This window comes from Simochromis diagramma, unplaced genomic scaffold, assembly GCF_900408965.1.
Source record: "Simochromis diagramma unplaced genomic scaffold, fSimDia1.1 OVJJ01000430.1, whole genome shotgun sequence".
In the NCBI taxonomy this organism is placed as follows: Eukaryota; Metazoa; Chordata; class Actinopteri; order Cichliformes; family Cichlidae; genus Simochromis; species Simochromis diagramma.
Window position 1 is genome coordinate 910,841 of NW_024387258.1, and position 13,736 is coordinate 924,576.

Below are 13,736 nucleotides of genomic sequence, written 5' to 3' on the forward strand. Positions count from 1 at the left end.
TCTGACACCTTTGGGAGCACTCAAACTTATTTAAAGTCTCATCTAAAAGAACTTTATACAATGATGAAAACTATTTTTTTCTTTTGTAAGGAATGATGTGTGATTCTGTGAAAGAGGCTCATGGGACAGGAGCCTTCAGGACCTGCCTCAGCAAACTGCCAAAGGTCAGGTTGGTTCGATTCCTTGAGTAACAAACCAAAAACATTTGTCCCACAGGGATCGTTAAAAGGCATCTTAATTCTCAAACTGGTAACTGAGTTTCTGGAGAAAAAAGATTTATTGGGGGAAATAAATACAAACTGGACCAATTACAGCAAGATGTCTCTGTTTAGCTGTGTGGGATCCTTAAAAAACAACAACCCTTACTTCTTATTGAAGACGCAGGTCTGCTGGAGGGTGTACTGGCTCTTGGTTACGTTCCATACTCTGACCGTCCCGTCATTGCCACTGGTAGCCAAAAGGCCTTTCTTACTGGACCAACCACATGTGATGACCTGAAGCAACAAGAGGAGGATTATTTTAACTACCAATCAGAAACGGTGCAAACAACCTCACTGTATAATACAGAGAAAGACCAAACTACCGACCCTGCTCTGGTGAGCCTCTAGTTTGATAAAGGAGCACTTTCGCAGGTCCCCTGCCATGTCAGCAAAAGTCTGCGGACGGTTCTGGTTGTTGTCGCGGTCGTGGGCGGCCAGAGTGCGAACTAATTGCTGAGCACCCCACTGGCGATGCTGCGAGGAAAGCCGTGAGGACAGGCAACAAGCTGCCAGAGCGTTGGCCAGCTCCAGAGGGCCTACAGCGGAAGGATTATGGGAAGGATGGGCATACAAATGCGCAATTAGACCTGCTCGACACGGAACACAAAGTGACAAGAATGCCCGGTGAGTGAAAGAAGGAGCAACGATGAAAAGACACAAAAAGCACAAAAAATGTGAATATACAGAAGAAACTGCCACAAGCAGATGAGTTATGTCACTACTACATGAATTAAACGAATACGTGTATGACTGGTATCAGCACCAGGAAGAACATTTTAGAATAAGCAGAAGAACACAACAGCATCACAGAATCACTGTTCTTCTGAGTATAAAGTATACTTATGTGAACACAAACCACATTGAAATGACTTTTCTTTAAATATTAAGAAAAAGTAACACATCATAACTTCAAGGTAATCGAGATCAATTCCATGAAGTAAGAGAGAAACAATGACAGGCGAAATGACATGGAACAGCCTTTTCCTCAGAGTCTACAAACCTCTTTTCTCCATATCAGCCTTGTCATAAGCAGGTCTCAGTCTGGCCCCTTTATCTGCCAGGAGGGCCACAAGGGCCTGAGTCACCACAAAGTTAGGCGACGTGACCAGCTTGTTCTCCTCGGCCACACCACGCAGAAAGCTGGGCAAGAACTTTCTCTGGATGGGGTCGTCCACCGTTGTCAGATTCATGCCTGTAGCCGCAGAGATCAGGTTCTGGATAAGAAAAGGGGGGAAAAGCATCACATCAATCAACATTTTTAAAGTGCAAGAAAGCTGAAAGGGGAGACATGGATAATCTGTCAGATGAAATCTGTGCAAAAGTCACAGCTGCACCCCACACCTGCTGCTCAACCTACAAATGCATTTCCTTACTAATGTTGCACCTTTTAATGAGACATAAACAGGCTTTCCAATAGTATAAGATTTATTCATTGTCAAAAAGCATTGTTAAAATAAATAAGTAATCAACCCAACATACATTTCTTTTCTGTGGACTTTATCACACCACCTCTGTATACACTGATAATGACCAAAAATGTGGATTCATAAGACCTGTTGCTCTAGATTTTCAGACCAGTTCTCATATGAATTAGCAAACCTTAACCTTTTCTCCCAGTTTCCCTTCTCTGGCGATCAAGGCCTCCTGACAGCCACCTTTGCACTGAGACCATTTCTGATGAGGCACTGGCAAACAGCAGATGGATCAACTGAACACCAGACCATCTCTTTCTTTGTAGGTCTTTACTGGACTTCCTATTTCTTAAGGCTGTGACTTCCCGGTACAGTTCATCTGTTGTAAACAGCTTTTCAGACCTGTACTTGTCCAGTTTACTCCAATTTTTTAAGGACACACTGCACACCACATATGCTATATATATATTGTAGCTTTTTGGCAATAACTTTGTTGGTAGAAAAATACTTTTTTATCCATGTCAAACTATGTCATCTTTGGCATTTTTTGCAGACTCGTATAAAAGAAATCACATTAAATTAGGTGCTACAGGCTGCTGGTAGCAAAGTACCTAAAGATAAAAAGGGGTTCTGTTCAAGTTGTCAGTTACTGCATGTGTAGATTTCCACATACGGTATTTGAGAGAATAAAACTTCGATGTAATGGTATGTTTGAGAAGGAATCTTTTCCTTTTGGACTGAACAAATTTGGGGAATGTCATCACCCAGTGACTGGGTTTTCAACATCTAAGCTGAAAATCAAATCAGTCACCAGGGAGATACTGGGATGATGATACTTTACCTGAGTGCACAACTGAACTAGCAGCTTGGCAGCGTTGGGACTGTTGGAGGCAAGACAGCCCACTGCTGTGCTGAGGTAAGCCAGGCAGGAGATGGGTTTGCTCGTCTTGGTGGCCCCACGGGGCCTTTCAGCATGGCCTGGGCCTGTGGACGAACTGGTGGAAAGACCAGCTCGGCCCGCTGCCGCCAGGCACATCAGCCTGACTAGAGTCCTAATGTCAGTCAAACCAAGGGACTCTAGACCTGCTGCGAGGCTGCAGCTTGATCCGCTGAATGTGTGGAAGGAGAGAAGAGAGAAAAACTAACTTATTGTTCTGGTTTCTGTTTACCTGTCAAACACAATTCATAAATACTTAAATTAATATTTTATCTATGAATACACAACCTTATCCAAAGGGTTGAAATAGATGTACTGTTATTATTATGAATACTCTCACGGCATGATTATTCACATAATATCATATTTATTGACAATCCCACCCAGGAACATAATGAATTTCTGAATTCTAAAAAAAGCTTGTGTATCTTATTTAGACTAAAAAAGTATTTCCAGCAGATACAAAAGGCTACCTGACGGATAGCAGGGACAAGGCTCTCATCACCATTGTCCTGGCCAGCAGCACCTGAGCTGCAGCGGTCACCCTCCTCAGTGCCATCACTCGGTCATGGGGGTTCTGTAGGGCTGCTGCCTGCTCACCGAGGGTCACCCTACCAGAAGAACTCTTGTCCACTGAGGTCTGACAGCCTGAACACACAAACACACACTCAGTTTACTGCCACTACAGTCACAAACACCCAACTTCTAAAGATAAGGGGCCAAGTTTGCTTGACTGTACCAGGGCGAAACGCTCTAATGGCATTAAAATGACTTTCATGTGAAGACTGAAATTAAAAGGTGTGGACACAGTTATTTTTGTGACCTCACATCTGATCTGATGGTGAATTCGTGTGTTTTTTTTCTTCGTATCTCAGGTTAGGTCCCTGCAAAGTATTTTGTGTTTAACGGCAGACCTGTCTGTAATAAAATCCTACTTGTGTTAAATCCTGCACTTCACCCTAGCATCATCCACATAGTCACCACACAGTTTTTAAGGAAAGAGTTTGGCCTTATATCAGGACATGTTGGTTCTATTTTAGCTGGTTCATTGATCTGAACTGCTTTGCTGCCCAGGAGAGGAACACATCCCCTACACGGTAATTATTGATGTTTTCTAACCTATCTGTAGTAGAGTCTCCTCCATGCTGTTGGTTGCCGTCACCATGGCAATAGAGGCTCCCAACGGGTCACTATCTAGAAACTGGACAGCCTCGGGGACAATCCTGCGCTCGCTCAGACCCAAAGGGCCAGCCAAAAGCTCAAACTCCTCCTCCCCTGTCAACTTCTCATCTTCATCGACGTCCAGCATGTCCCAATCCTCTGCAAGACCGAAAGACAACAGAGTTTAAAATTGAAGGAAAATTCTAAATCTGTTGTGTCAGTTCAACGCATCACATCCACAGTCACCGTGTGTTACCTTCATAAACACTGTCTTGCTTTCCCAGAAGGTCGGGAGCCTGTCCCTTGTATCTGAAGTCACACCACAAAATAAAATCACACAAAAATTCTAATATAATATAAATAAGTGCAGAAATATTTTTTATTATCGTGCTTTTCAATAGATTTTTCCCCTAATTGAAAACATCGTTTCATTGCAGAAGTGTAAAAATCTAATCAACTTCCTGTTGCTTTGTCGGCTGTCACACACAGGAGTGCACACCTTTCCACAATGGGGACTTTGGCTTTGCTTTTGATTGCCAAGTACTTCTCTCTGCAGCCGCCACACAGCAGATAGTAGGGGTTTCCACTCCCACACTCCCCACCGAACCAGCCATCCACGTAGGAGCCGTTGCTGCGGTAGCCTTGCCGGTTGGCGCTGCGCCCACAGCCCGGGTGGCTCTTCTTCATGTGCTGATTGAAATTGGCCACGTTGGCCTCACACAGCTCGCACACTACCACTTCATCTCGATCGTCTGTCTCACACACGTGCTGTGAGTTGATGTACAACAGACACAAAGATGTTTTAGAGAAACAATACACATTCATGCAATCTAATCTGAACCTCTGACAGATATGAATGAGCAGCCAGTTATCAGTACTGAGAATAAAGATCGAGTTATCCAAAACATGAATTTCATTAGTTGCATGATTTAAAGTTTCAGGGGCAAAGTCCTAATGCATGCATGCAGGAAGATTTCATGGGTAATGTTTAACCAAACAAATGGGTTTATTTCAAAGTGCATGTAAGTTTACTCGAAGCAATAAGGGATGAAGCGAAGCCACAGAACCGTGATGGCAGCTCTAAAGTCACACACCCATGTTGGCCAATCCAGTACCTCCGGGATCCACATTCCCAGAATGTCAGTGTCACTAGCGAGGTCTTGGCCAAACATGGCCTCCATGGTCTCCTCATCAAGGTCCATCTCCAGCTCTTCATCCAGGTTGAAGTCATAGAGTGCACCTGGGTCTTGTTGCTGCTGTAAGGACGAGACCTCCCGACGTGACTGGCTGTGGTGGGCCTGCACTGAGCGGTACAGTCCAGCTACAAAAGAATCGACGTTTCCCATGAGCTTCTGAGCGGAAGATAAACGTTCACTGTCTTGTAAAGAAAGGTAGGATATACACTTGTGAAATATTCTCACCAGCACGAGCCAGCAGTGTGCGTGCAGCCAGGTCAAAGCGGTGTTTCCTGCCAGCAGCAGAGCGGCCTCTGAGTGGGGCACTGCTGGATGCAGATGCATTGTCCTGCTCCAGACCTTCAGGACTAGAAGACAAAGTATACACACTTTAGAGTATTCATAGTCGCAGAGTAGCTGACATTTTGCAGAAAAAGAAACACACTCAATAAACACGTCATCCCGTGTCAGGGAAGTAGGCTGGGCACCTCTGTTCTGTGTTGGGGTGACTCTCAGTACTTTCCATTTCTCAATTGGGAGGGTTGTAAAAGCACCACAGACCTACATTCTTTAACTTCAGACACGGCAGAATTTCTTTAAAAAGAATCTTTTTTGTCGTCAGTTGAATTAAACAGTGAGTTTAAGTTTCAAACAAGAGAAAATGCATCTATGTGAGCAGCTTGGCCATAAATATCATGGTAATTATTAATGATTAAAAAAAACAACAACAACAACTGGGTGCAAAAATGTGAAATTACTTTGGATTTTCTCTCATCTACACAGGTTTAAGAGGAAACGTACTCCCTCAAATATATACACACACATTACTAATATTGGTTGAGCCTTAAGAAGACCAGATGCTTTTGGTGACCATCAACAACTTTCTGACACGATTATAACTAGGGCTGCTCGATATAACGATATATATCTGATGACGATATAAAAACGTCTGTCGTGGTGTCGCAAAATAAACTGTTTACGGTAATATTTTGTCATCGTTCTGATGGTCACTGTAGTGGCTGTATTAATTTCTTAACGTTCTCTCTTTCTCTTATATTTAATATAACCACACTACAGACGGACAAGCGCCTGTTTTTATGCGTTGTCATTAGCAACAACGACGGTAACAGCATCGCATGGCTCCGCCGTCCGTTAGATTATTTTCCGCATAAACCTTTCAAAATAAAGCTGAAGATACTGTTGAGATTTTTCAAAATAAACTGAATTATGTGAAATACTATGCAGAGTGTTTACGGCCGTGTATAAATACTCACAAAGACCCGAGATTCACCGAATTTACAGAAAATGTAAAATTTTGTGATACATGTCGTTGTCGGGACGATAAATGTCCGGGATATGAGATTTTGGTCATATCGCACAGCCCTAATTATAGTTGGATATTTGACGCTGTTCTTCACAGAAGAGTTCATTTGAATGAATCGATTTCCCGGCACAGAGAATGAGTCTAAACATAGTCCACAAATTTTCAACATGGTTGAGGTTGTCACCTGGGAAGTCTTAATGTTGGCCTAATTTTAACCTGCTTTATCCAATTCAGGAAGTTTTGATGTGTCCAAGTTTAGATGTTGATTCGATGTAAAGCTGAAGAATTTGGAAGTAGTTATTATTCCACGCACTTTGTGCAACGCACCAATGACAGTAGCCCCAGAGCATGGTCCTGCCATCGCCATGCTTGTCAGCTGGTACCAGCATGTTTTCCTCCTCCAAGCATACATATTTTCTTTGTCTCATTTGTCCATAAACTTTTCTGGCTCGTCCATGTAGACAACAGGGAATGGTTTAGACGGTGATGCTGGTGTTCCAGCAGTTTTCAGTTTGTGGCATGCTTGAGCCGTTGTTGTTCCAGGGTTGTTCATGAACACCTTAACCAATTTAATTTCATCTGAAAGTTTGTGTCTTCATTAAGACTTCGGCAAAGTGATGACACGTCTGAATAACCGGTAATTACATTTGAACCGACAATCTTTGAATAAACAGTTGTTTAGAAATGGCTCCAAGAGACTTTCCCAGCGTCTGTAAATGTACAGTTGTATTTCTTAGTAGTGATGTGTCGGTCGCGAACGAAACGACTCTTAGAGCCGGATCTTTGACGTGAACGACGCCAGCCGGCTCCTCATTGGGAGCCGTGGTTTTGTTTTTTTTCCCCCTTTCTCTCACCCTCTCTCTCTCTCTCTCGCACTTTTTCCCGCTTCACTCGCACGCGAGTCTTGTGCTTTATGCTGGGCAGAGGGGGGAGGGGCGGAAGTTACACTCAGTAGCACAGGAACAGAGCGGGAGGGAGGGAGAGAGAGAGGCAGGGACAACAAGGTCACATTAGAAAGGTATAGTAATCATCCACAACTATTTTCAGTTGCGGATGATAAAGGATTCAGGAAGTTTATTCATGCAGGTCCATATGACAGAGAATATGCATCTTCTTTTTGTTTTCATATTATAATTTATATTTAATTGTGTTGTGGTTTGCAGTGTTTTGTGTTGTTTCACTTTAAATTTGTTTAAAAGGAAAAAGCTGAAAATTTAAATAGTTAAAAGTTGAAATGTGAATAGTTGGTTTTCGTATTATATGATTTATTTATTACATTTTATGTGGAGTGATTAAATAAAAGTATATTTACGGTGGCCCCTCGAGACAAAACACGTACAAACTCCAAAACACATAAAAACTCAAAACACGTACAAACACAACAGAAGTGCTCCAGGATGCTAGGGGGCAGTGTTGAGCTTTTGTTATCTTGTGGCTACACAAGCCAGCAAGTACCAACGACCGGATTTGGTGTGTGGTAGTAACAGGTAAATGAACTTTTTTTAAAAATTATTTGAATATATATGAGTGCTTGTGTATAAATACACAAACAATACACATATGCTTTCAATTGTGTAATTTAAGTGCTCTAGTAGCTCTGTTTTGGAAGTTCAGTTAAAGCTAGAAATGTGTTTTGGAGTTTGTACGTGTTTTGTCTCAGGGGGCCACCACATATATTTATATATAAACATATATAAATAAAACCACTTTTTTTTTTACATTAGTAATTCCTTTTGTGCATAATTTTATATTATTGTTAATAATAAATTAATTAAAGCAACAAAACAACCTGAAGAGCCGGTTCTCTAAAAAGAGCCGGAAATCCCATCACTATTTCTTAGATCTTCACGGAGTTCCTTGGACTTTTCCATTTTTATATCGAGAGGGCGAAGCTATCAGTTGTCAATCATGATCAATAATAAGGAATGAATAGGCTTCGGCCTTATCACTGTAGAACCTTCAGTACTAGTTAAAAGATTTAGTTGAATGTATGTTTGATCCTGTGTGGATTGGAGAAAATCCCAAATAAATTCAAATTTGTGGACCCAGTTTTTTTTAATTCATTAAAGACGCCTGGAATAAGAGCAGTTACTGTGACATACATGTCCAAGATGAGTGTATGTAAACTTCTAACCACAACTTTTAAACATTACTTATCCTACTACTACTCTACTTAATTACTGTTGTAATTAAGATGCAACACGCTGCGAGCAATGAGCACCCTGTTGTACCTTTCGCTGAAACCTTCCTCCACTTCGGAAGTGTCTGCGCTGGCTATGACCCCGGGAGAGCACAGATATGAGTTTTTATCCAGAGACTTGGCTCCAGTGATTGCCGTGGCACCAGGACAGGACGAGTCGGGGGCTTCACCGCTGACACCGCCGCCTCTGGCGTGGGGCTCATCGTGCTCGTCCTCCGTTCCTGGATGTTCGATCATCCACATGGCTAGCACGGTGATGTTCTGAGCATCTACCTCTCCTCGAGCACCTGGGATAAAAACATATCATAACGGGTCGACTATTTGTAGGGGAAATCTTGTTATGCCACGTCACAGACACGTAATGACGCACAGAAACTTTGTTACACAGGAGGAAAAGGTAGGGAGCATTCTGAGAACATTCAAGATTTTAGGTAGAAAAAATAAGTCAACATCTTGATTATTCCTGGAATATAATCTTTTTACCCTGACTTCATGTATTTGTAAATGGACAAAAATGGGCCGGTTACTGCAGATAGACTGACCAGTGGCTTCCAGAGCTTTAGTGATCTGGCGCAGGGAGAAGCCCATCTCCAACAGAGGCACAGCAATCGCAGGTGGAGGGGGAGACGTGGACAGTCTGCTGCTGGGGTCCGACAGGGCTGAAGGAAACAACAATGACATCATCATCATCGGGGTCAGGCGGCTGAATACAGTATCAAAAGATGCAAAAAGTAAAACGGAATTATATTAAAATATCTGTTTGTGTTTTCTATTTTTTCAACTTTTCCATAATGGATAAGGTCCAAGCTTTCCACAGGCCAACCAAAGAATACTCCTTGCAGTTTGGCATACTTACAGGTACCTGTTCTGTTCTGTGGTCTGGAGGGCTGGGAGTCCGGAGAGGTGAGGCTCTGTCTGCGGCCAACCTCGTCTGACGGAGAGGTCGGTAGGGATGACACTGGAGGAGTCTGGGCTCGACGTGTCGGAACAAGAGTGGTGGTGGGGTAACTGGAGAACATTTGCCTGCAGGTGGATTAAAATAATCATCTGGCTTTAATCCCACACGAAAACAAGGCTACTCGTTAGCACTAGCTAAATAACAATATGTGCCATCTGACCTCAGGAGGCTGAGAGGCATGACTCCTGGAGACTCGGAGGCAGGGACGGTCTCTGTATCAGTGACAGGTGTGGTAGCCGTGGTAGTGTCCTCCAGTGAGGAGCTCATAAAGGAGGTGGTGCTGGAAGCTGACGGACTGGTGGTGACGGGGGTTTGTGCCAACTGTTCCCCCTCTGTAACTTCCCCCTCACCTTCAGGTTCACTTCTCACACCTGTGAAAGAGATAAAAAAAAAGATAATTTGTAGCTTTATTCTATGTGGCTTGATTATAAACTGGACTCTTTTAGGGGTTTTGAACTGAAACTATCTGCATGTTCTCACCAGCCTTTGCTTTCCCACCACTAGGCTCCTCTAACAACCCATTTACAACCAGCTTGTAGATCATAGCCTGCGCCCTCTCCAGGTCTGCCAGTCCCAGGGCGCGCTTGATGGGGGAGCGCATTACTGCCCGCTTCACCATGTGACGCATGAGGAACTGCAGAGCTGCCCGCATCTCCACCTCGTCCTGGTATACTGGTGAGGTGGCAGCTGGGTTTCCACTGGTGCAGGTGTTCAGATCAGCGTTGTGCCCACTGGGGGTTGCTTCTGGTAACACCTGGAGGTCAGGACAGAACTGGTGGTTAGAAATCTCGTAATATTTAACTGAGATCTGTTTTTGATTTCACCAACGTCAGACAATGTATTTACATATGTACTTAACATACTTTACACATGGTGGAAATGCAAACAACCAGAAACGTTCACATTTCTGTAGAAGTCAAAGATTTCCTGTAAGAATTCCTATGAACTGCACAGCACGCCAAGTGCATGGACTGCTACAGTTTAAGTAAACGTACTCGGCAGGCTTCTTTACCTTTGGTATGAGGAGCAGCTCAGCATACTTGCTGCAGCTCAGCAGCGCGCTGAGGGTCTTCATAGCTCCCAGGTAGAGGTAGGACAGCTGCACAGCATGGATCTCTGACTGAGTGGTGATGGAGGAAGGAGAGGGCTCGTGACTGCGGCAGCCATGATCATGGCCTTTCTTCCTGTTCCCATCAGCAGGAGCAGGAGCAGTGAAAAGGGTTTCATTCCCACCTACTCCGCCTCCAGCCACAGAGGAGATCTCACTCTCTGACTTTGAGTTGGGCGCCACGTGTGCTTTCACCTCATCGAGGCTGTGGGACACTCGTAGGTCAGAGGTTGTGGCAGCCGAAGGGGCTCCAACGTTATCTTTTGAGTCGTTACGGTTGTGCCCTTCGCCGTCGGTTTTCTCCTCGCCGGTCGGCTCGTGCCCAGTAGAGGGTGTGTTGCGGTGCTTCTTCTCGTGGCGTCGGGCGCTGAGCTTTGTTGTAGTATCCTCGTGAATGCTGGTAAGGTAGGTGAGGTCCAACAACAAGGAGGCAGTGAGGCCACGGAAACGGGCCACATCAAAGGGCAAAGGCTCGCACGGGTCCAGGTTGTACAATGGAGTGTCACTAGGCGACCAGAAAGTTGGGAAGCTTTAATAGAAGGGAGTGGAGAGTGAAAAGAGACAAGGGAAGGAAACACAAAGTGAGGGAAAGGGTAGGAGAGAAAAGGCACAGCATGCGAGACAAATAAAAAGGTGCATTATGTGGGTATCACACGTGACCATCCCAGAAGAATGTACGGACGATGAGTCAAAAGCCGAAGTCAAGATGTGAAAGAGTAAAACGGAGCAAAGGAAAACAGAGGGTGACATGATGATTTAAAAGGAGGACACAGCAGAAAACATGAAGACACATCCAGAAATCACATCCAGCTCCATCTGTGATGTCGACACGTTCCAGTAGACACGTGTTCTTCAGCAACACGAACACGTGTCTAGAGGACAGCTCGTTTCACATGCCGTGCAAAGTGATGTTACTCTTTTTTAACCCCTGAAGTCATTATTCCAGAGAAACAGAACAACAGTTGCAGTCTAAGCCTTAACCTCCTAAGACCCGAACTCTTTCATGGCATACATTCTTAACTTCTTCTGCTATTTGGGCTGTTTGGGACCTGATGAATGTAAAATCTTGCTCTCTAAGGGCCTGATATCCACATATGAGGGCATTCGTTTTGCATTTCGATAGAACAGTGGCAGTGTAACGTCCTCGTAAGTGGATATCAGGCCCTTGTAGAGCAATATTTAGTATTGTGGTCTAGACAACCCAAAATGTGATGTCCACATATGTGGATGCCAGGTCCTAGGGGGTTAAAGTCACTCGGCACTTTGTCTTACGTCTTTAGTATGTCCTAAACATATATGCTTTACATTTAATAAGAATAAGCCAATAAACAGCAGAAAACTTTTCATTCGATACCTGATAGTGACCTCGGCTTCATCCCACTGCACCTTAGCTGAGGTACTGCCTTCCTTCGTCACACCCAGCAGAGTAGCATGCCTCCCGGTCTGTTTGTGCACACATCTGCCTCCGACCCGAAGTCCTGCGTCCGCCCCCCCAATCACTGCCAGGACAGGCCACACCTCTGTGCAGAGGGTTCTCAAGTGGTGCTCCGACAGTTCCCCCAAGCCGTGCTGCCGTCCGTGGCGACCTTTCTCCTCATCTGTCCGTGTGGGCGTCTCCTGGCTTTCTCTCTGAGTGTCGTGCTCCTCGCGGCTCTGCACCGAGCGGCTCTTTTTCAGCCTCTGTCCTAGGCCGCCGCCAGAAGCGCCAGCTGACTCTCTAAAGCACAGTTTGATTTTGTGAAGTCGTTCAATCATAGTCTTGTTTATGCGATGGGTCCAGTGGTCAGTACGATGTAGGATGCGGATCAGCTGTATGGTGGCTTCAGCCAGCACTGTGGCCACAGGGCTGCAGACAGGATCCCCAGGTAAGAGGTCACGCGGTGTTCCCCTCATTTGCATGTCACATATCTTAACCTAGAGACCAAAGATAAAGACAAAACATATACAGTAACTAACATATACTCAGAAACAGATTCTTTGAGGTGATTTCAGATTGTGGTAGGTGTTGTAAGTGTTTAATCAACGGTTGTTAGATGAATGTAGATACAAACAAGCGTCTGAGTAGTCAAAAATCCATAATGTAAATTTGACTATTCGCAATTCAACAATTCTCTTTTTGGGTCTCTCACAAAGATCCAAAGCTGACAGACCTCATCAATAAAAGATTTCATTTCATGTCGATGACATGTGCTAATTACTTAGCTAATTAATTGTGATTGGTGGACAATATTAGCCCACATGCAGGCGAAACAGCGTCATGTGTCACATTAGTTTTGCACTGCACGATTGTAACCCACCTAAAATTTGCCTCATGAAAATGAACTGCTGTTCCCAAAGAATGTCAGTAGGTGGCACTATGAGATTGTTTAGTGCTTGTGAACTTGAGTTGAGAACTATAGAGAAGGAGAACAGCGCTAAGGCTACGTATGCTGGTCGGAGCTACTCACCGAGTTTTTCTTTAATCCTTGTTCAAGAAAAAGGTTATGTGTGAAGACACAAATTGGATTTTACTCTTCCGCTTGTTGGGAAGCGCGGACACTTTTTGTTGATGCTGATGTACCTCTGTTTTTGTGGGTTTTTGTTCATTTCCGGTGAGTTGACTAACTGCGCTAGCATAGCAAGCTAATCGTTAGCTAATCATTAGCTTAGCATAATGTAAATTTCATGTGTTCCTTTTAAGTGCTGTATTATCTTTTTATTTCTTCACTTGTGAATGTTTTAAACCAAACGGAAATATTTCTTTGGAAGCTAGTAGGTAAGTTTTATTTATTGTAATGAGATGATAAATATGAGCAGTCTTTGGCTAAATAGTACTGCGACCACGTTTTGCACTTTCCTCGTGCATCAGTAATGTACATTCTGCTTTGTGACTGCTGTTCACAAAATATGAGATTTGAGTTAAATTTGTATGATGTGGAAATTGTTTTAAGGTTCTTTGATTAATTTTATTATTGATTGCATTAAGTCGTTATATACAAAGAGTGAGAGACATTTGGTCACTAGTGTTGATTAAGTTGTTATATGATATTCATGTAAAATATGTTCCTGCCCTGTGCAGGTTGGTTTTTTTGTTGGAGTCTAAAGTTGCGAGCCAGGATTCCGGATCCCCAGCTGCGATGCAGGAAAGGTTTCCAGCCTACTTAGAAGTGACAACTGCGCTACTTCTTGACAGATAAGCTTATGAGATCTCAGAACAATACA

The 13,736-nt window shown here is 43.8% G+C and overlaps 1 protein-coding gene across 10 annotated transcripts in view; it reads right to left on the reverse strand.

Moving 5' to 3' along the window:
• Window positions 1–13,736, reverse strand: part of herc1 (HECT and RLD domain containing E3 ubiquitin protein ligase family member 1) — a 92,230-nt gene that overhangs the window by 25,104 nt on the left and 53,390 nt on the right. For 4 of the 10 annotated variants that reach the window (XM_040002189.1, XM_040002192.1, XM_040002195.1 and 1 more), the window contains 17 exons: window positions 11,890–12,449; window positions 10,440–11,064; window positions 9,908–10,181; window positions 9,588–9,798; window positions 9,326–9,492; window positions 9,012–9,128; window positions 8,501–8,756; window positions 5,192–5,313; window positions 4,865–5,091; window positions 4,270–4,538; window positions 4,027–4,079; window positions 3,729–3,929; window positions 3,083–3,257; window positions 2,514–2,781; window positions 1,261–1,474; window positions 588–847; window positions 367–494 (listed from right to left, as the gene is read on the reverse strand). In XM_040002189.1, the coding sequence (XP_039858123.1) occupies window positions 367–494; window positions 588–847; window positions 1,261–1,474; window positions 2,514–2,781; window positions 3,083–3,257; window positions 3,729–3,929; window positions 4,027–4,079; window positions 4,270–4,538; window positions 4,865–5,091; window positions 5,192–5,313; window positions 8,501–8,756; window positions 9,012–9,128; window positions 9,326–9,492; window positions 9,588–9,798; window positions 9,908–10,181; window positions 10,440–11,064; window positions 11,890–12,449 (4,127 nt within the window). The remainder of the gene's footprint in view (window positions 1–366; window positions 495–587; window positions 848–1,260; window positions 1,475–2,513; window positions 2,782–3,082; window positions 3,258–3,728; window positions 3,930–4,026; window positions 4,080–4,269; window positions 4,539–4,864; window positions 5,092–5,191; window positions 5,314–8,500; window positions 8,757–9,011; window positions 9,129–9,325; window positions 9,493–9,587; window positions 9,799–9,907; window positions 10,182–10,439; window positions 11,065–11,889; window positions 12,450–13,736) is intronic. The other 6 variants (XM_040002196.1, XM_040002194.1, XM_040002191.1 and 3 more) reach the window with 5 other exon arrangements.